Source organism: Notolabrus celidotus, chromosome 2 (genome assembly GCF_009762535.1).
Source record: "Notolabrus celidotus isolate fNotCel1 chromosome 2, fNotCel1.pri, whole genome shotgun sequence".
Lineage (NCBI taxonomy): Eukaryota > Metazoa > Chordata > Actinopteri > Labriformes > Labridae > Notolabrus > Notolabrus celidotus.
The window spans coordinates 5,425,983-5,448,579 of NC_048273.1; the positions used below are offsets into that span (position 1 = coordinate 5,425,983).

Genomic DNA, 22,597 nt, shown 5'->3' on the forward strand with positions numbered 1-22,597 from the left:
CTCTGTTTGGAAAGAGTCTTCAGATAACGTTTGTTGTGATTTGGTGCTTTATTCATAAAGATTGATTGGTGAAGGTAGATAAGCTTCTCAGCACAAAAACACACTTTGCTCAATCACACTCAGGAACACCACCTTGCTCATTAATGTCACTCCACCATCACAGACCTATAAAACCAAGAAGGGGCGGGGCTTCTGATTTGAACCTTGTCTACAACAAAGGCTGGAGTCCATTCAGAGGAGCGACTTACCAAACTTGTTTGTAGCAGGTATAACTTCCAGGTGTAGAGCAGAGCTGCTAATGCTACCACACAGTATCTATCCCTTCTTTGTAAAACGCCACACATATGAAGCACACAGATCATTTTAAATTGGACTTAATGGTCACTACTAAGTGAAGCAGGAGTGCTGCAGGACAACTTTTGTAACCTAGCAACAGTGAGCGCCGGTGAGAAGAGATCTGAAATTGAAGTCGTGGGCACTGCAAGAGCAAACGACTGAGTGAATGGACACAGGCCCTAAATTATTCATGAGATTATCTGGCAACTGTTTAAATAGTTAGCAATCAGTGCGCTTAAATGTTTTGACAGGCGACTGCAGATCAATTAACAGACATGAATTAAATGTTCAACTCTATTAAGGACAGAAGTTAGATTTGGCATCCTTTACTCCTCTAGGATCTTTTTGAATACCAACATGTCAGAGCAGTATGACTGTAATGATGAATGTTCAAGAGTAAATTGTATAGACACCTGAATTAACCTTTGTTATCTTCATTTCAGCTGGAGCACTCAAACTAACAAGCCAAAAACAAGGCACCTGAACTAACCTTCTATGTTTTAGAGGAAAAAACCCATTTCATGTTCAGGTCTGAAATCCAGCTGTGCTTTGAGGGAGCACTGCCAACATACAGTACAGTACATAGGGTGAAACGCTGCTCTGTATGTATGTTTGGAACACAATGCACAGTAGGTCTCTGTATCTATTGTCCATCTCCCCAGATCCCTCCGATGTCAGCCCCTCCCTGAGATATGTGTAGCCTCTGAGCTGGACTATAAGTCCCCTAAGTCCCAACCTTAGACTGTATCAATAATGGACGTAGTATCCGTGACGTCACTCATCTGTTTCTGAAGCCAATTGTCAGCGGGAGCCATATTGGAAATGTTGAAGTCAACCTAACTTCTGGCGAGCTAGTGTGAGGTTAAAGAGGCGGTCTTTGAGCCTCCTCGCTAACAGCTACAGTGTTCCCGCCTGTCAATCAAGTCAGCTGTGTCTCTCATAATGGAAAACACATAATCTTAATATCTTCTGTGCTGTGTCATGAAAAAAATTATCCTGTACAGTGTGTGCCGATAGAGAAATGAGCTATCCAGACTTAACTCTTTCTTTGTACCAGTGCAGGGACCAAAAAGACAAACCAAACGAAGAAATAACAAAGACGAAGCTAATGGTACGTCGTGCTACGTTGTCCGCCATCATTGTTATTGTGAGGGAAAGTGACAAGAAGTGACCTCATGACGTGGCTGTTGCACGGGCTCGAGCGGGTGGAAAAACAAACTGGTGCCAAACTGGTTCGCAAGTTGAACCAGCTCTGAACCAGCGCAAGCACAGGCCGGAACTAGAGGTATGGGTTCTTCCGGAGCCAGCCTCAAGCAGACACTCGATGATCTGCAGTTTATGACACCGCCTTGGCTTCAATTCTAGTGGCTGGAGGTTGCCTCTTGGTCCCAACACTCCTAACACTCAATTATTCCTCTGCTCCCATGTTGGGCAGATATTACATCCACTCATCACTGTCAAACGTGTTTCTGGCCACTTGAGGTCATCAATTGGTTTACTTCTTATTAGTGATAACAGCAGCTGTAGGCAGCATGTCACAGGCACGTCTCACAGGTGTCTCCCGTCTGTCACTGAATGACTGACTGCATGAAGGGAGGGCTGCAATAAAATGCAATAGGCAAGAGAGAGAGAGAGAGAGAGAGAGAGAGAGAGAGAGAGAGAGAGAGAGAGAGAGAGAGAGAGAGAGAGCACTACACGGAACAGAGAGTGTCAGAATGAAAATAATATAACTCCGTGATGAGGCGGAAAGAGGATTAGATGGTCATTTTCTCAGTGGACAGTTATGTCACCATGCAGGGGGGGGTGTATTTATGAGATGGTTGTGCTCTTCACTTGTTAAAGGACTCTGATGGAGGATAGTTTTCACAGCAAGACCTGACAGAAAGCAGATATCACATGCTGCTGTGTCTTTAAGACACCGGGGTCCCCCCTTGGGAGTAAAGCCTGCAGTGTACTCACAGCAGTGGCTATATGGTGCTGCCTCCATCACACAGGCGTTTGTCAGTGTGAGAAAGCATCCAGCTGAACCAAAGACTGAACCACTGTGTGTCGACAAGGCCCGCTAACAAAGACCACCTTTCAGTGCTCGGCAGTTTCCCCCTTCTCTGGAGCTTTTTGCAGCAACACTCACAGCAGTTCCAGATCCACTGGCCTGCCATACATACTCCCTCTATCTCTACCCAGAGTCACGTGGTGGAGCAGGGTGACACTGGCATTCACCTTTGTCCCAGGTGCAGGCAGGCACCACCCACATGTCCTACTCTGCAACTCTGGCACACAAGACACTGAGCACATAAAGGCAGCAGCTCCACACTGAGCGATCGCTGTGTGTTGTTCTTTAGAGGCTGACATTGACGATTTATTGGAGGGAGATTAAACCAGTTTTAACCAGCCAGATAACAAATCACACTTTGTTATCTATTTTTGATTTACTTTAACAATTCATTTAAACAGCCACAGAGTAATAAAGGGTTCGTCACAAAGTAATAATTGATAAACTCCTTTAGTGAGAGCAACAGTCGACGAGTTAGGAAAGCAATCAAACTGACTGGAGCTTTCATGAGGAGGGGAATATAAGAAGGAGAGAGGTCCATATATAACCCTGTAGTAAAGCGGACATGTTTAAGTGTGCTGATTAGTCGGGATGTCCCAATCCCGATCTCAACTATCGGATCGGAGCCGATCGGGATGTTTCGGTGATCGGCATTTGAGACGATCATCTCATCCGATCATTTACGTCCGCCGTCACTGAACACAATTTGCAGCTGAAGGCTAACGAGCGTGTAATTGAGCGTTCTGAATTTGTTTAACCGTGTTTACATAATGAGAAAATACTAAATGGGACATTGAGGTAGAACTCACATGTGCACCGCCAGACACATTACAGAAAAAACATCTGCTCTACGCACCCTACGGCAACTCTGCAGGGACACATGGGTCATAAAGGCGAAAACAAACCAAACACAGGACAGTCTGTTACATTAGCATTAGCAACCTCGTGGCTAGCGGCAGCTGACGTTCTCTGTTCACCTTATATTCGGCGGTTGAACGGATGCAGTCAGTTAGCTGTTATTTTGTGAAGCACTTGCAGTCAATGGTAAATGCCAGTAGCTTGACTAATTCAAAGCTTATAGAGCAACAAACCTCTTGAAAGTGATGTCTTCAAGGAAAACGGGAATTATGTGTGCTGTTAGAGGATGTCACAACAGCTGGTACAAAAGGAAAAGGCCACACAACGACAAATATTTTAAACCAGATGTCCGGCACAAAACTCTGAAGTATGTCATAGCTTTACTTCCGCATTGAAAAATAAGGTGAATACCGGCATGTCGCTCCGTATCTAGCGGCATGCAACCGGGTGTGTTTCGATCTCGCTGTCACTCCCAATATTTACGTCTCGCAGCCGGACGCTGCCGTTGTGAATCACGCACTGTCTCGTGAGAGTTGCGTTCAGAGCAGCCTCAGATTTAAGCGGGCTGTAATGCAGGCACACCAGTTTGATAGGTCTCATACAGCAGAGCTTGTAACAGATTATAAATGTTACAACAATGATAGCTGGATCAAATTAAATGGAATAAACATAAGACATATTTAATTACTTGTTTTTGTTAAAGGAAAAAAAAAACAGTGTGCAGCTCAACTCTCTTATCTCTTGTGCAACTATTATCTAGGCAAAGTATTGGATTGGGACTCTGTATTGGCAAATATTCAATATTAAAAACCCTGATCAGGATTGGAGGCCAAAAATGCTGATTTGGAAATCCCTAGTGATTAGTTTATTATCATATAATTGTAGCCTCAAATTTAATTTCAACAGATTGTTCTTGATTCTTACATAGTTCTAGCTGGGTCTAATCTAAATGTGCAACACACTCCATGAATCTTCATTTTCCTCGTCGTCTACTCAGCCAGCATTTATTTTTAATCTATCTACAAGTGAGCAGTTAGCTCTGAAGTGCCTGATGGAGACCCTCCTCGAGTCAGGCATGTGTTAGCAGGTGGTTGCAGATAACAGGGTTGTTACTTGTGTTAGCCTGTGAGGAAGAGTTCCTCTGACAGAACAAGAAACCTTACTGGACAGGCAGTGACATTCACAGGGTTACCCGAGGGAGCTGTGAGATCAGGGACGGACAGAAACATGTGGACGGACAACTGTGCCAGAGTCTGGGTTAACCCGAGAGTCTGTAAGGGAGAAGCCCTCTCTGTGTCATGAGCGACAAAACCCACTGCACAGGAACAGAAACATAAACCACCATCTAGACTTTAAAAATCAAACTGAGGTCCACACACTCAGGACACACTATTATCCAGGCCTCGTCAAGGTTGTTGACACTATTAGCACACTTCCTGTTCTCACTATTAAACATGGAGATAAACGCTGGGTCCGGCGGGCCATGAGAGCCATAGCGCAGTGTCATGGCACTAATGCCAGAGCCAGATATAGCTGGACACCGTGGGGATAAAAATACCCAAACAGATGGGAGGTTTCACAGGCGAAGGGGGGAGAGGCAGCAAGCACAACTAAGAATTTCAGAGGAGGAGAACTGCAATTACGCCTGTTTGCTAACCTCTGTCTTCTATGTGGTTAGCAAAGCCTTCAGTGGATGCCCAGTCTGAGATAACGACCTCACTGGGAGATACAAATGTAAGGAAAATCATACCAGATGTGGTCGAGATGACGCCTTGCTCTTCAGCAGGACTACTCGACTTGAGTTAGCCTAGTTTACATTAAGACATTTTCAGAGAAGAAACAAGGTATCCTGCAGCGATCAAAGTCTTCAAGTGGCAACGTATTTATAGACAGATGTGAAGAGAACGAGACGATGTGGAGAGGAAATGGTTTAGCAGACTCTTGCTAGTATAGAAGCCTTGACACTTCATGTGGTTTCTCAAAGCTTGTGTAAATGCAGCTAAACTGGTGGCTCTGGAAAACGAAGCAAATGCTGACACAAAACAAAAAGCAAGGTCAATTATTGATTGCTTATTAGGCTTGGTGTGAGCTTATTGTTAAATCTTGAACTCAAAAAAGGGGCATCGATATGACCCCAGAGGATGTCAGGTGGTCTTTTCCACATTGTCCACAAACCTCTTCACAGAAAGGGTTTAATAAATGCTGAAACATCAAAAGTGAAGATATGGTTTATGGGATAATACCATCTCGTCTCAGCGGCAACACAAGCAGGGGATGGTTGACTCATTAACAGAGCATGAGGCCACTCTGTGATCTCTGTGTGTGTGTACATGTGTGTGTGTGCGGGGGTGGGGGGCAGTTCCTATTCACTTCCTGTATCTGTATCAGGTCAGATCAAACAGTCTGCTGCATCTGAACATCATTTCTAACAGCTAATGAAGCATACTCAGCATTGTGTGTGTTGCAGTGTGGTGCACGAGTGTGTATTTCTGTACCACTTCACCAAACCCTGACGATGCACTTACCAATTTGATGGCCACATATTCGTTAGTATAGAGATTTTTCCCCAACCGCAGCTCTCCAAAGTTCCCACAGCCGATTTTTTTACCCACACGGAAGTTTGGGCCAACCATAAGAACTCCAGAATTGGTCCCTGAACTCCGGCCCCCATGTCCAGTCCTGCTGCCTGCCGTCTTAGACATCTTTTTCCCTTCCTCTGTCTCTCCCTTGCCCCCTCTCTTATCAAAATCCATAAGCTTGTGATACCCTGGCCTCTCCACGGTTATTCTCCAGCCATGCAAACCATAGAAACTCCAATAACAACGACCGAGGAGGCTTTAGGGAGGGGGAGGGGTACAAATCTCACAAGACAGAGGAGAGGTGTTGCTGTTAAAATGGTTTTAGAAGACGCTGAAACGAGCGCCCCGCTCTTCTGCTGGGTGCTTCAGATGTTTCTTTATGTTCCTTGTTTAGCAGAGAGGCTCCTCTCGGGTGTGTGTTTCCAGCTCCAGTCTCAGAGTAGCATGCCCCTGCCTGAGGAAAAAGGCAGGTTGTGCTAGGATGTGCCCACGGACACACATACAATACTCGTCATGAAAAAGCACTCCGAGGCGCAGCTACTGCATCCACAAGGCCACTTGGGAACATCTCCTGGAGTGCCTCATTCCTTCTGGTCAGCCTTCAGTGACACAGTGGATTCTCTCCATGTTGCAGGGCCACGGCAGACAACCCCGGAATCAGAGGATGCGATGATCGGAGAAAGCTGGGTTTGACTTCTGCTGGAGATCTGCGAAATCAGAAATAGACAGAAATCAGTGTTTTCTGTAGAATCTGTGAGAGAAACACATCACCGATCAACACAAATCATTACAATACTTCAAAAATAGATCTTTGCTACCAACACAAGGCAAAATATGACACATTTTGACAACTCACTATCAGGCCCTGATGCTCAAATATTCAGGAATGAAAATAACTTTAACTTGAAGATCAAATTATGTTTACTTTAGCTGTTCCTTACTACAGCTGAAATCAGATCTCGCTCCAGACTGGCGCAAAGCAAATTCAATAAAGCAATCAATAGAAGGAGAAATCTGCACCGTGGACCTGCAACGGTAGGAAAAATATCTCTTTACAAAATGTTAGAGCACAAAACCAGAACCTGATGTTCTGTAACACTGCTAAACTGGTGACTGCTCAATCCCCAAAAGCTTCTTCTGATAAATTAAATTGGATGAAGATTAAAAAAAGTGAGAATGCATCAAATTAAACAGTAACAGAAGCAGTGCCTACATCAATAACAACCACACTGTCAGTTTTAATGGCGGTGTAACCTGACCACCCCTGTGCATCTTTACGCTCACAATAACAAGTACACATCTCCCTCTTAACTCCCCCACGTCCGTGATCCAAGACGTTGGTGGTCCTGAAGAGAGCAGGTAATGCAGGCACTAGCGATGAGCAGCTACTCTTTCCTATGGACTATGGAAAGGCACTTAAACGGATCAATGACCGCTGTAATGCCTCATCTCATAACATTTGCATCATTGGGACTTATATAATTGGAGGGATTTGGATTCAGTCTGGTGTACAGCTAGCTCAGCTTAATCTGACCGACTCAGGAATAATGTAACCGTGAGAGAAGTGAAATGCAGTTTTATGAGTTTCAGAGGAGACCTCAGGACGAGTGAAAGACGGATATATGTGACACTTATGATATCAAACGTTTTTCCAAAGACTTGATGAGACATTTTTACAAAAGAAGGCAAGCTAAATCCAACTGACTCCAGCAAAAGAAGCCTGAAAAGTTTAGGGAAGAGCACATAATTGATGACAAAGCTTACTGCAGCACACCTGCAAAGAAGCCCACATTTATAAGACAGGTATGCAGGCTGTCATTACACTGTCCTGTCGTTCTGGTCATGTGACGCATCAGAATACTTGCTTTAAAGAAAAACATGAAAAGGGGGGGGGTTCGGTTGTTGCAGCAACAAAAACATAAGTACAATCAAGAATGAGTTTCAATAAGTTTAAATAAACATAGAAAAATCAAATCAAAAATAGAAAAATAAAATAATATTTAAATAAAAACTGATAAATAAAAACTGTTAAATAAAAATAAAATGGATAAATAAAGAAATTAAAATTGAATTAAAAATTGAAAAATAAAAACAGTTAAATAAAAATAAAATAGATAAATACAAATAGAATAAAAATGTAAGATATATAAAAATGTTACAATGGTGTAAATAGTAGTAATTACAAGCAGTAGTCAAAAATGATTCAGTTGACAGGTTGACATGGTGAGGTTATGATTTGGTTATGAAAGATAAAGCAATTTAAATAAATATATATGGGTATGAAATATGACTGTTTGAAGATAAAGAGAATAGTACTATGTAGTAGTACCATAGTACAATAATAATGTAATATGACATACCATAATATAATAATAAGAGAGTCAGTACAGGATGAGCTAATGACCCAAACATTGTTACTTTAAGCATTTAAAATAACATTATGGTTGTGATTGATTCTAAAGCTAAATACTTGCTCAGAATATTAGGTTTAGTTATGAAGAATGAAAAAAATAGCTGAAGCTGGGGACCCCCTTCATAGAAAAGTGGCAGGATATGATTTAGGAAAATAGTACAATGGAGTGGATGACTTTTTCTATGAAGCTTCAAAAAACTACATTTGTAGAACTCTGGGAAAATAGACACTGTCTCTGTTTTTGATCTCTCTTATGAATTAAAAACACCACTTACCCCTTTCTTTGACTCCTTGTGTGTGTGTGTGTGTGTGTGTGTGTGTGTGTGTGTGTGTGTGTTCTGTTATTATCTATACTGTAAAAGTAACCTGGAAATTTCCATCACCCTGAAAGCTGTCCTATGGTGACTAAATAGTTATTTGTGTCTACATGTGACTCCAAATAAGTTTAAAACATGAGATCATGTCATACTGTGAGAAATAATGAAGGTGTTCTCTAAAAACAACACAGATGGAAGTCACCTACTGTCTCAAGTAACTCTTTGGCAATCTGGGCCTGCACGTCTAGACTGACTCAATTCAGGAAGTTGTGTATTGTTTTTCACGTCAGCTTTTCTGTAGAGCTACAAATGATTTAAACATGGCGTTAAAAACAAAGTGATGGAGTGAACAGACACTATAGGTTTAAAATGTCACAGAAAATACAGAAAATATGGTTTAATTCTCAGAGAGGGGATATTTTGGGGCTGTGAGGCTCCAACATTAGGTTGCTAACATTACAGTTGACCTAGCTTGTAATAACACGACACAAGAGTCTGACATAAAAGGTAAACAAAACTACCAACAGACAGCAAAAGAGAGGATAAATAGAAGTGTACATTCACACATTTTACTTCTCAATGGTAGAACATATATTCCTTTAGGCTACAGCTAGCTGCCTGCTAGCTCTCTGTGCCTGGCAGCTGTCAGTAATGTTAGTTTCAAACTATCAGAGATCTTCATTTCTCTCTTTGATGACATTAGGATTGTTTCCGATGTGAGGAGAAACTATCTTTAATGCGACCCTCGTCGAATGTGTCTCCAGGAGAGCTAAGGTGAACATAAGACTGGCTGGTAAAGGCGGAGAAGGCCGGATACTCTATGGTGTTATGACAAGTTTGGCTGCTTTACTAAAAAATGCTGCCGTAACGCGAATGTATATGAGGGGATCAGTTCGTGCCATTTATTTGTGCTTTTTTGGGGAGGGTATTTTCATTTAATAATATAGTAAATATATTTTGGTTCTGTATCATTTAACTTTTAGTAACTAAGGGGACGTCCCTCTTTAATATAGCTTCCAGTAAAGAGCCACTACTAACTCAATTTGCACTGTCATAGTATGGGAAACATGTTCTGATACTTTACTGCTGAATCATGTTTAAGACTTCTGCAGATTTGTATCTCGATACCGAATATCCTAATGCTCCCAGTGGTGACAAGCGCCCTGGATTCTAGCTCTACGCATGCGCAAACCACTTCTCGCTCGGAAGCACTATTCGATAGAACACCAGCCACCAAGACGATAGTTAGTTAGCTTGAATGTTCAATCGTGGCTGTTTTATTTTAGCAGAGACGCTGTCTTGTCTTATATAGAAGCCGTTTTAATTGTGTATTCATGAAGTGTGGTTGTTTATCTCCACATAACAGCGAAATGGAAAGCAGTTGAAAGCTAACACAGCTAGCAAAAACAGGTTTCTTCTGTGGCCCAAACGCCTGTTAAAAAACAGCCACCGATATAACGTTAGCTAATCTGTAAACAACACTGTGCCATAAGAACACAAGCAGGCCATCCCTTAGCAAAGCACTGCAAATGAAAGAGGAAAGAGCATTAAATATTGATTGATTGGCATTCCCTCTCCTACATTAACCTAATAGTGTTATAACGTCCAAGGCGACGTTAGAATCCGTTAATCTCACCCACTCGAGAAACGTTACAATAAAAGTGGTCGTTGTTTCACCTGCTGGGATCGTTTTTGAGGTCAGATCTCAGTTAAAGCCGATATCCTGACCACTGCTGGGCAACTCCTTAATCCTGAACAACCAACGGCTGCCTGCCTGTCCCGGATCCCGAACCGCTTAGCTCACAAGCTAGCGAGCTAGCATAAGAAACATTAGCAAGAACGTCAACGTCCGGCGAGACTGGGTTCTCCTTGGAACCCCGCTGACACACACTTTAACACCACGAGCAGCAGAGCACGTTACCTTTTACTCTTAGCTATCCAAACGGAGTGGAAGTCATGTTTCTCCGTGCGTTGGTATCTCTCTCATTCCCCCAGAGTTGCTCTGATTCTGCTGTTGTCTCTTTAAGCCTCCTTCAGCTGCCGGAGCACGGGCGCAGGCGCAGCGCGGAGCTACGCAGGAAAAGTGACGCATCTGTTTTTTGGAATAAGGCAAAACGTCAGAGCTGCGGAGGACTGCTTCAAACTGGTCCATTTGGTGGACAAGTTTTGATTCAAAAGGGCTTGAATGTTTTGATATTTAAATTTTAAATGGATTGGACATGTGTGAAACAAAATACAGATCTTGTGTTTTTGTATTCAACCCATTTATGGTTCAAATGCACCTACAGTTCTCCTTAAACCTGCCTCTTTATATGCTACAGGTGTATTTGGAGTGTAATAAGCCATTTTTTCAGTCTTTATAAATGCTAAGTTTTTCTTCTTCTTTTTTTTGTTTAATTTTTTTTGTTTACATTTAACATTAAACACATGAACACCAAACGACCAAACATTAAACCAAGGAGACAATTAAACAAAAACAAGATTAACAAACAAACAAACAGGAAAAAAAAGACTGACACAGACATTAACTCACTCATCAAACAGACAAGCTCGACCCCAATAATTAAAATTTTTAATTTTTCTTCTTTAAATAAATGTTAGCTGTTAAAAAGAATGGAAATAGTGTTGCACTACTCCAACGAGTACTTTCTAGTTATGCATTTGTTTTGTTTTTCTTCTAACATCTAATTCCTTCAAATTAAAGGTCATATAAGGAGTTTTTATGTCCTGGACAAAGTACACAGCTTCATTACTTAAGTCATAAGCATAGCTTAACAGTGTACCTACGCCCTACTATCTTTAAAATATGGGAGAGGGAGCAGGAGGGCACCAAGTCACTGCTCTTCTCTTCTGAAACATATCCAACGTGTAGCTTTGATCTGGACAACAAGTTGTCTTCAGTGTAACCTTTGAGATTTTGCCATCTGGCTATAACTTATGCAGTCACTGTCAGACGCAATATTCAGGGAGTGCATTACTTGGATTAGCAGCAAAGCATAAATCAGGTGGTTCTAATGGGAAGGAAAGAAAGGGAATGCTCCCCTCATAAGGAAAACATGGCGGCATTGTCTTCTACTCTATGTTTTTCTTATTTCAATGCCTTACTTTGTATATAACAACTCTGGACTTTACAATGTTTTACAGTCACACCATGACAACTTGGCATCCTAATAGACATCAATGTGCTTTCGACAGTTTCACAAGGTTCCAGGTTCTTCTGGATCTCTGCCGTAGACAGCCTGCTGCTGTGGACGTGCCAGACTCCAACTACTACTATCCGTCTCACCACTATCATCTCTCTCTCTTCATCTCCCTCTATCCCTGGTTAAAGCTAGGGTTGGTAGTCACTGAAAACTAGAATTTGAATGTAGAATTTCCTCAGGACTCCGTCTACTTACTGTCCACCACTGCCTCCAGCAAAAAAACAGACCATCAGGATGAGGAATAACTACACCTGTAAAGGTATTTTAATGCCTGTTCCTCCAGCTGCAGGGTGGGTGTGGAGACAGAGACTGACCTCTAGCTTTAGAAAGCTCTTTTGAAAAGTTTTCACACCCATGATTAATTGTATGTTGTATACACAACTTACACACCCACAAGACAAGATCAGCAAAGATATGTATCACATGACTTTGTACACATGAGGTTCCAAAATATACACAACGTGAAAATTCCTCACAGGAGCATTGAAGGAAATGATAACACTTCACTCCTGTCATAGGTTGTCAGATAGTATTAGTGTGTGTATGTGTAAGCTATTTGTGCAAATGCTGTGTTTGCAGGAAGACAAATTAACACTGATTATCAACCAGATTTATTCAACAACTGTTGAAGTATTTAATCTTCTTTACCAGGTCATCAAAAATGAAAACACTGAAGAAACCAAGTGAAGAACGTACATTTAACCACAACCTCTCCAGTTGACTGACAGAAATCTTACAGCCTACAGTTTTTAAAATTATTTCAAACACCTTTAAAGAGAATTTAAAGATGTGAGTATTTGCTGTTTCCCTCATTTCAGTCTTTCTTAGTTCTACCAGAGAGGATCAAATACTTACCTTTTTATTTCGGCCTATTAGAACACAGTATGTTGACCACAGCTTGGTGAAAACTTTGGTACAGTTTTAAAACTTGTTATTGAATCAATATAACCCACTGAATCAGCGACTGCCTATGCCAATTAGAATAACATTAGCTAAAGCCATGGTTCACAACAAGGGTTGACAATAGGGAGGAACTTTTATACTGTAAATTTCCAGCTCAGGATCTGAAATGTATAATCCCTTTTTTAAAAAGACATGTCGGCCTTTCTTTACACTCCAAAAACTCAAAACTGAACAGGTGTTTTTATCTCATTTCAAAAGGTATCTTGCTAGACTTAATAGTAGTAACATTCACCTGACTAGATCAGAAATCAATTGTACTTTAAGATATTACATGCAAAAAGTAAGGCCTGATTTGGCTGTAATAAGTTAAAAAAAAAGTTGTGAGTGTGGTAAACAAAACTTACTCTATGAGTTTCTTAAGTTAAGACATTTTTCGTATTTTAAGAAACTTAGCGAATACATTTTTTGACCCCATCGGCAGACTTTTCATTCATTAAAAGCTATTCTGGCCTAATTTTAGCTTCTATTATCTTATGATAAGAAATGTATGGAGATAAGTATAGCTTCTACTAAGTTCAATGAGATATATTTTAGTAAAAGTAAGACCAAAAACTTCATTAGTTGAGTTTTGCAGTGTAACTAAGCATACTATCTCACTCATGAGTTCTTGTAAAGTTTGACAGCTTGTGTATAAAGATAAACCTCATGTTGCTAACAGGACTCCCGAATTATTTTCTGATATGAAAGAGCTTCATTATGATATCCCCATAACTGGTGTTATTGTTTGGTAGGTATATCAAATATCATATTTCAAAAATGAAACAAATTAAACAACATATTATGATAATATACAGTTTCATAGTCCATAAATGATTGTTTGTATCCATCATTTTTCTCCCCCTGGCCAATGACAACATATGTAAACTAGCTTACAGCAAGTTAGCTTAATGTTAGCACAGCTAAAAGGTGTGCATAAGTGCATGTTTCGTAGTTCTCTTGAAAAAGAAGGAGGAGAAATCATCTTATTTGTTCCAAAATACATAAACAAAAGAGAATTAAATACTTTATTCCACATTTTAAAGTTTCACATTCTTACAGTAGAAAGTATCCCAGGTAAGCGTTTCCCTTTGTTATTACTGCTGAGCTACTTCACTGCAGAGCCGGCTAAATGAAGCTGCAGGATACTTTAGTTGTTCTATTTGGAACCATAATGTTATGGTGTAAACAACTCATTCTGGCAATCTAAAACCAACCTGTACATGTCATTCAATCAGACCTAAATAAGCCTTTGTGTACTAAAAACACTCCTGAGCTCCACAGCCTCGTATCTCTTCACTCAGACATTCAATAAAGCTCTAAGTATAAAAATCACATTCTATCAGCAGTCTGATTTCAGGTTTAGGAACCGTGCTGTAAGTGCTTCTTCACCTTCTCTCCCAAACTTGTCCCACACAGCAGGGGTGCTTCAGGTCTACCTGAGTCCACAGGGAGCAGAGGTCCTGGACCGTGCAGGTCTCCAGTTACAGCCCGAGGTGAGGGTGAGGCAGAGCTTTACCAGAACAAGCAGTCTGAAGGGGGAGGCTGCCGTTTTTACTAACTGATGTTAGATGAACCCCCAGGCCTGAGCTGTGCTGCTGTATGATGGGCCAGAACACCGGGGGCAGGGCGAGCTCAGAGGACAGAACACCTACGACCGGCCGGTGAGGCGCGTAGCTGTACCGCTCTGTTCCCATGAAGGGGAAACATGGAGGGGAGTGAAGCTGGAGAGGGAAACGTGAGACATCAGAGTCTGGAGGAACCATAGAGGGGAAAATGTCCAGAGTTTTATTCACATGAGGAGGAGGAAGATGATGATGAGTAGGAGGAACAGGAGGAGGAGGAGGAGGAGAGCAGAGGGGAGGGATGTCACTGTCAGTAGGTGATGTGATCATGTCGTGTTTGTCCTCTGTCCTCTCTTCTTGTTCCACCTTGCTGCGATGCGACGCCTCCTCCAGACTGTGATCTCGGGGGAGCGGGGAGCACCTCTGACCTTTACGAAACTTTGCTCTTCTGTTCTTGAACCACACCTGGAGGAGAGAGAGCGAAGGTTAATGAGGGTTAGATTTAAGGCTGACAAACTCTGATGCTACAAGGAATGTGCCTTCTTCTTCTGAGGATGCATACACAGGTCAGCTGTAACATTATAACCACCTGCCTAATACTGTGTCTACCCCCCTTTTGAGACCAAAACAGCACTGTCCTGACGAGACATGGACTCCCCTAGACCTCTGAAGGTGTGCTGTGGTATCAGGCACAAAGAAGTTAGCAGCAGATCCTCCAAGCCCTGGATGGTCATTGGATTGAGATCTGGGGAATCTGGAGACCAAGTCGACAATGTTTTGTTCCTGCAGGCCACGATCATCCATCGCTCTGGTCCAGTTCTAATGCTCAGGTATTCATTGCATGTGCTTTCAGGGGTGGACAGAGATCAGCATGGACACCCTGACGAAAAACTGTGATACTCTTTGTGTCCTGACACCTTTCTATCAGAACCAGCATGAACTCTTTCAGCAGTTTGAGCTCCAGTAGCTCTTCTGTTGGATCGGATCACGCAAACCAGCATCCGCTCTCCACAAGCATCAGTGAGCCTGGCATTAGTTCATCAATTCTCCTTCCTTGGAAAACTTTGAGTAGATACTGACCACTGCAAACCAAGAAAGCCCCTCAAGAGCTCCAGATTTTGAGATGCTCTGATCTAGCCGTCATAATCTGGCCGTTTGCGCTCATCATTTTTTTTCTGCTTCAAATAACTTTGAGTACAAAATGTTAACTTGCTGCCAAACATATCCCACCCGCTGACAGATGATCAATGATACTCTCTTCATCTGCTTGTGGTCATAATGTTATAGCTGATGTGGGTTAATGAATATGAAGGTATACAGAGTCTAAAGGCTCACAGCATCACTCTATTCTGATTTATACACAAGCTCTTTAAAACCATATGCACTTTACAAGGAACTGAAAAATCAATTCATATAAAAATGAAGGGAAGACGTTTGAAACTTAAATAAAATGTAAACACATCATTTTATTAACCTCAACGGGACGAGGCAGTCAAGCATCAGCCAGAAACAAAGAAACAACACTAAGAAAGGCATAAGAAAACTTAGATATAGTGTAAAAATAAAAAAATAAAAACTCTGGTTTCTGAAATAGGGCTCAGGACCCCCAAGAGTCTTTGAGGGGATCAAAAGCAATTTATTTGCAATAGATTTCCCTTTAGATGGAAATTAAAGAAATAATGCATGACTATTTAATGTTGGGTTTCATATATGTTCTGAAATTAAACATCTTGATGAATAATCTGGTCAGATTAGGGGCCAAACCTGATCAAAAGGGGCCATAGTGAGGCCATGAGTGTCAGCTTTTTAGACATAAAAGTGTTCACAGCTACAGATAAACACATTAAATCTACCTGAGCACACATATGAGTGGATTTCTTTAACTCCTAAAAATAAAAAGTTTGGGTGTATTTTCTTCCTCCTGTTGGTCGTCTGAGAGTTTAAATTCAAATAATTCATATCTCCCCTGTAACAGGTACAACCCACAGTACTGGTTTCAGGGGGTTCACCTTCAGGTAATGGGATGCAGTGTTCTCTCTCACCTGTATGCGAGCCTCGGGCAGGTTGATGCACACAGCCAGCCTCTCTCTCATGCCGACGTCTGGATACTGCGTCTGCTGGAAGGCTTTCTCCAGAGCCTGCAGCTGGGACACGGTGAACGCTGTGCGGCTGCGGCGCTGCTTCTGCTGGTTTCCGTATCGAGCCTCCAGGATGAGTTCTGTCAGGAGGGAGGGACACAGAAAGTCATCATCAGAAGGAGAACTTCATCTGCAGAAAACATACTTTTATATTCTGTTTTAATGTGTTAAAGGATAGTTTGATTTGACAACTCACACTACAAAACATCCTCTGGTCTAAGGCTTTTAGAATCATACACACATCTCATGTTAAATGTGTCAATGTCAGGCTGATTGAGATAAAAGAGACTTTTACATTTCAAAAAGTCTTCATTGATAAAGTAATAAGATTAAGTTGTTTGTTTTAAGGATAAGTTGGAGTATAATAATTTTCCTCTTTAAAGAAGCAAAGTAAATATGATTATCAGTATAATTTCAAGTATAAAAGGCAGTATAAGTCAATTTTAGGATAATATTTAACTATTGTATGATAGTTTAAGTACTTAACATAAGAGATGATAAATGTGGGGCTAACTGTCTTAGTTTACTTTGTATACTGCTGGACAGTTTGCCCTTGGATCAATACGTTTGTGCTATTACTTATCAAATACATAACATAGTATGTTGATGATATTGTGTATTATCAATCTAAATCTATGAAGACTAATGGCTGATTGTATCTCTGTCTTGGTTTGATTGACTTTGTTCTTACTGAATTGCTTATTTCTTGTTTTTATTGAGGGTTCCTTTTTAGAATTGAGCATTTTTGTCACTTCTTTGTTGGTTGATATAAAAATGAGGCTGGCTCACTGCAAACAAAATCTACCTACGGGTACACATTAAGTGACTTTCGACCCTGAATGAAAGTTTTCATTAACTTTAAAAAGTAAACACATTTATAATGTTCAAGAACTGTTTTTTCACCCATAATATGATCCTCCGCTGGACATTATACTATAATACTTTGTATTTTATTGTTGTTTTTGTTGTTTGTTTTCTCTTTAATTTTCACTGTGAAGTTATTTTTTTGCTCTTATCCCCTTTATTTAATATTCTTATTATTGCAATTATTATAAGATGTTTGACTTATTTATTTTCATACTGTGAATCCCAATTCCTTTATCATTTATATTACTTTTTGTGTCTTTTTTCCTTTATTTGCATAAAATGAAAGAAACTGAGCATAAATGATTTACTTTAACTGTAAGAAATAAGAAATATCATTATAAAAAATTCAAAAAAATCTGGCAGCACTTTGAAAAGAAAACCAAGAGTTAAAAAAAAAATCACCTTTAACTTAATACTAAATAATTCAAAGTAACAGTTTGCACCAAGACTTCATCACTTCAAACTATGAGGACCATGGGGACCCACCTGCGAGCCTCTCGGCCACAGAGAGAGTGTGCACTGCGGGGCTGGCTGCAGAGTAAACGTGGTACTGCTCCGCCATCTGCTGGTGCAGCTCCAGCAGCATGGAGTTCACTCCGTGGAGGGGATACACTCCACCGCTGGACGCTCCACAGAAATTCAACGAGTTCATACTGAAGTTAAAAAACAGAGAGAGCCTGTTAGAAAGCACTGAGGGAACACTTTCCTCTGGGTCACATTTAGAAGATCCAAAGGAGGGGGGATGGGTCAACTTGTTTTTCCATGCTAGGATATAATCATTAACATCAATTCCATCAAATTAGATTTAAAACTCTGAATATTATTATGAATATTTAGTTTTATGACATAATAAAAAAAAAAGAATGAACAATAACTGCTCCTTCGCATCTCAGAGCTATCAAAGCAGTATTTAAAGGCAGAAATAAATACTCCAAACTAGATTTTATTGATCAGTATCAGGTTATTTTAGCGTCCCTGTCTGTTTACCTGAGATCCGGACTCGAAGCAGGAGCGTGAGATCCCGGTGCGCCTTTACGCACAGCACAGACCTGGTCGTGGAGCAGTAAATCCAGTATTTCTTAGTCCAGTTTGGAGCCTAAACTCGATCCTCTCTCGCACATCAGCGTGTCTTTGTCGTGGCACGGATCTAATTCTCTGAAACCATTCTCACCCACGACTCTTTAAGAAGCATTTACCCAGGCTCCCATCAGCCATTAGCCAATAGAAAGAAAGGTATTAGCCGGGATTAGGTGGGATGAGGGAAGAGAGGGGGGTGCAAGGGGCTCAAGTTTTTGAAACTATTGAACTTGAGAGATTTCTGCCAAGGATCCCCCAATAAGAGAGCGTTTCATTCCCTCCCGTTAAAACAATTAAAACAATGTGGTGGGCTAATCTCCGAGGCAGCACAGATTAAAATAACAGCCTTTGATTGTGCTCTCCTTCTCAGCCCTCTTTCTCCCAGACCACTGAGTCTGACAGTCCCCCCTCACAGGGGGGCTTCTCTGAGGGTTTGTTTTGCTAACAGGCACCATATTTTGCCTATAAACTGTCACCGTGTGAAGTTAATCTGAACTCTGCTCAATGAGGATCATTTCTGGATTAAGATTCTGAGCTAAATTAGAAGTGTTCCCAGGGAGAGAATCAAGGGAGACTTCAGATATCAGAGAAACTAAAGCGAGCTCATACATTTGAGAGCAGTGAGCCCTGGAGCTTTTATAACAAATGGGTTTAGGTTAAGAGTATTCATTTGATACGGTGGCCCTGAAGTTCAAAACACAACAAATCCTAAAAACACTAAGATGGGAAAGAACAAATGACTAAAAAAAGAAAAATCAGACTCAATTTTGACATTACATTCTAATGTTTTTTATCCTCAGTTAACATTTCTCTGTCCACATTGTGCCAAAGGCGTATGATGCATTACCCTGGTTTGTCCAATCAGCAACACTCTTTACCTCCACAGATATCTGCCTTTCCATTAGAAGTTAATATCATTGCGTTCTCTGACTTGTTGCTCTGTTTTTTCTCAGCTGTTGTGTTTTGATCTTCAGGGCCACCGTAATTCTCTGCTACTTTAGACTTCAAATGTAGCACATGTTTTGCTACTTATCTATTCTTGTGATTCTTATTTTACCCACAAAATATGTCTCACTTTTCTCTGTCTTCTTTCTGTTTTTGAGTATTTTAAATTCTTATCATTGTCACCCAAGAACAAGACCTCAATATCATCATCAACTTTACGAAACCTCAATATCATCAACACCATCTGTAGCACCAAACTTCCAGGTGTACAGTTGTTCACATAAAGCTGGATCTGACACATTCTCAAAAGCAGATCAGTTCTCTGTGGACGGAGTGTAGTCAGGTATCTCATTCATCACTTGGGAAGACAGAGGAGAGAGTTCAGCTCATGTGTAGGTGTTCCTCAAAGAGCTGGGTCTTAAGCCTTTCTTAGAGGTAGAGGAGGACTCTGCAGAACAAATAGAGCTGGGTAAATCTTTTCAACACCAGGGACACCGGGAGGAGGAGAGGCTGAAATAAATACTGATGCCTCTTTGTGAGCTACAAAGGCAAACAAGGCTCATACAGTTATTTATAACTGACGAGGTGATATAGGAAGAGATTTTTTTGCCATAAAGTTCTACCTGAGTGTGTGCATGAAAAGATCAGCAAAAGAAGCCTGTTTTGTCCACAGGGGGCGCCAAAACGGACACAAATTTCTCCAGGAGCCGAACAACAAAGCGTGTAAAGTTTTCTATTCACTGGTTTGTGTGTGGTTGGACTTGTTGCGTAATTCTCCTTTAAGTACTGCAGAGCCATATCCTCTTTAGTCATCCTAGTGAACATGCTAAATGAGATGCTACAGGTACATTCCTCCACCCAAACCAGCTGCATATACAGACAAGGCCTAGGTTTGTATTAATAGTCGCAGATGTACATGTGAGGTATCTTGGTTGTCGTGGACTTTAACAAGGTAAACAAATAACCATGCTCCACTTTTTACTCTCACAAACAACTGCTCAGACTTCCAAAATATGTGAAAATGTTTGTGCTCCTTTCTCCCCTGGCCTTTTTCCTCCTCCTTTCGCTGTTCTTGGCTGTCAAGCTATATTAGTGTCCGATAGAAATAAGTCATTTAGAAGAGGCTCTGTCGGCCTGCCCCTCAGCCCCACTAAAAGCTCCAGGATTAGGTCCCAGAGGCCTTTGTCTCCGCAGCCCGCAGGATTAGGGGAGATTTACTGCGAAGAGAGAAAAAAAAGTAGTTATTTCATGGCACTTTCATGATGAAACCTGGCCAAAGCTGTGTTGGCTGGGGGGATTAGAGGCACACAAAGAGTGCGGTTGTGTGTGACCCTCCCCATCCCAGAGCCGCCAATACTCACTCCCTCACTTACTCACTCAAGGCCCCCTCCTCCTCCTTCTCCTTCTCCTTCTCCTCCTCCTTCTTCTCCTCCTCACTCACTGGATCATTTCCCCTACTCCCTGACCTGGTTCACCTCCTACCCATCAAGATAACCAGGGTTCAATCTAAATCATCTAAAACTTCATCTCCAAACTCCCACTACAACCAGCAAGCCCTAAAAACCACCACTACCACCCTCCTCCTTCATGCCTCTGTGCAGCAGCTTTAATCAGCACAGTGTGAGAGGTTTCACATTAAGGACTTTGGAGCAGAGGTAAATGAGAAGTTAGTGGATTTGGGTTCCTCCTGTAGGAATGGAAAACCCTCTTAAAAGGGAGTTATCCTGCTCTTAGAGGGATTCTCTCACACATGCACGGATTACAGCGAATAAAAGACAAAAGGCAAAGTCACATCTCTGACGACTCTGCAGCGAGCAGGTGACACCACGGCCAGGTTTAACACTCACAGGGAATTACTCCGAGACCTCACTGCTCTGCTGACAGCAAGAAAATGAAGATATAAATAATAGAAGTTAAACATTATTCTTTATCCGGCTAAGTTTTAAATAATATGAAGTAACTCAAATCCAGAGAATGGAAGCATTGTCATGTTTGTTCCTGCACTTCTGACAAAACGGACCAAGTTTAGAGCGAAACGTTTGATACAGAGAGGTTCATTAAAGAGGCTGTGATTTAAAAAAGTCACTTTTAAAATATGCAACTTTGCACTTAATTAATCGTGTATTAACACAGTTATAATACAAGAGAGCAAGTTTGGGTTGCAAGGTTGCATGTCAGACCGTTTAACTTCTAATTTAAAGTTTTGTATTTCTTAAATCAGTTCCTTTTTCTGCTCTTTTATTCATGTATGTCTTGTTAGATAAATAAAACATCTTGTTGCATATGGAAATATGAAGCCTTTATTATGGGTTGTTGGTTTAGCTCAGTTGGTAGAGCAGGTGCCTCATGTATAGAGACCACATAGTCCTCAACATACTGGTTTGAATCAGTACTTGGTGCATGTCTCTCCCCACATTTCCTCTCTCTCTCATGCTCTCCTATCAAATTACATTATATTACAGCGTCTCTCTACGATGCACAACAAAAATAAGAAGAGCATCAGGGCGCCATTGGCCTAGCGGTCTAAGCGAGCACCACATATACTGAGGCTATGGTCCTATACGCAGCAAAGGGTTCAAAGGGTATACGTAAAAATGTAGGTCTTTCGAAGAACACAACATTCAGGCCACAATAACAAACAACATGCATTCAAGTACAATAATTCACATGTGATATAACGGATATTACACTGGGAAAAAAGTATCCTGCAACAGGAAAAAGTGTAATACACGGATAGATAAAAATATATATCGCTCTGTTGATGTCACTGGTTTTGTTTTCTCTTCCTTCATAATCATTCAACAAACTCAGATCTTGCATCTTTAAGTTTGTTGCTGCTTTCAGTGCACTGACATTTAAGACTGCACACTTAAAAACTTCTTATTATTAATGATTCATTTATATTTAACAGAGACGAAAAGAAACCTGGTGGGCTGTAATTTTATAATCATTATTATAATGATTATTTTAACAACATTTAACTGATTTCTAAGTTTATATTCTAACTTTAATTATTGTATTAATTTTATTTTTTTGAAGTATTTTTTATGACTTTTTATTTTAATATTTTACCCATTTCTGTTGTTTTCTGTCTCTCTGCTCTTTCTCTGTTTTCACTTTGAGCTGCAAGCTTGAATGTATGAAAGGTGAGTTAAATTGAAAGTAATTAGAAGGACAACAAACATATATTTCTGCACTGTTACCTTAAAGAAATTATGAATTGAAGCCGATACGTTTGGATTTGAGACCAGAAGTGAGGACGGCGGTAAACAAAACATTGTAATGTATCGTTGCATGACATAAAATG

General features: G+C 40.9%; 2 protein-coding genes across 8 annotated transcripts in view; both read right to left on the reverse strand.

The window, feature by feature from the left end:
* Positions 1 to 10,657, reverse strand: part of csnk1g2b (casein kinase 1, gamma 2b) — a 46,934-nt gene extending 36,277 nt beyond the window's left edge. The window contains exons 1-3 of one of the 7 annotated variants that reach the window (XM_034704408.1): positions 10,478 to 10,643; positions 10,234 to 10,371; positions 5,773 to 6,533 (exon numbers count right to left, since the gene is read on the reverse strand). In XM_034704408.1, the coding sequence (XP_034560299.1) occupies positions 5,773 to 6,000 (228 nt within the window). In that variant the 5' untranslated portion in view covers positions 6,001 to 6,533; positions 10,234 to 10,371; positions 10,478 to 10,643. Of the gene's footprint in view, positions 1 to 5,772; positions 6,534 to 10,233; positions 10,372 to 10,477 lie in introns of all 7 variants that reach the window. The other 6 variants (XM_034704453.1, XM_034704433.1, XM_034704442.1 and 3 more) reach the window with 6 other exon arrangements.
* A 3,055-nt stretch (positions 10,658 to 13,712) lies between these two features.
* On the reverse strand, positions 13,713 to 18,662 carry zgc:101100 (uncharacterized protein LOC445169 homolog). Its single transcript, XM_034673205.1, has 4 exons — positions 18,256 to 18,662; positions 17,755 to 17,921; positions 16,306 to 16,481; positions 13,713 to 14,728 (listed from the first exon to the last, which is right to left on the reverse strand). The coding sequence occupies exons 2-4, from the start codon at positions 17,918 to 17,920 to the stop codon at positions 14,183 to 14,185; spliced, it is 888 nt and encodes a 295-aa protein (XP_034529096.1). The 5' UTR covers position 17,921; positions 18,256 to 18,662; the 3' UTR covers positions 13,713 to 14,182.
* Between the last annotated feature and the right edge of the window lie 3,935 nt (positions 18,663 to 22,597).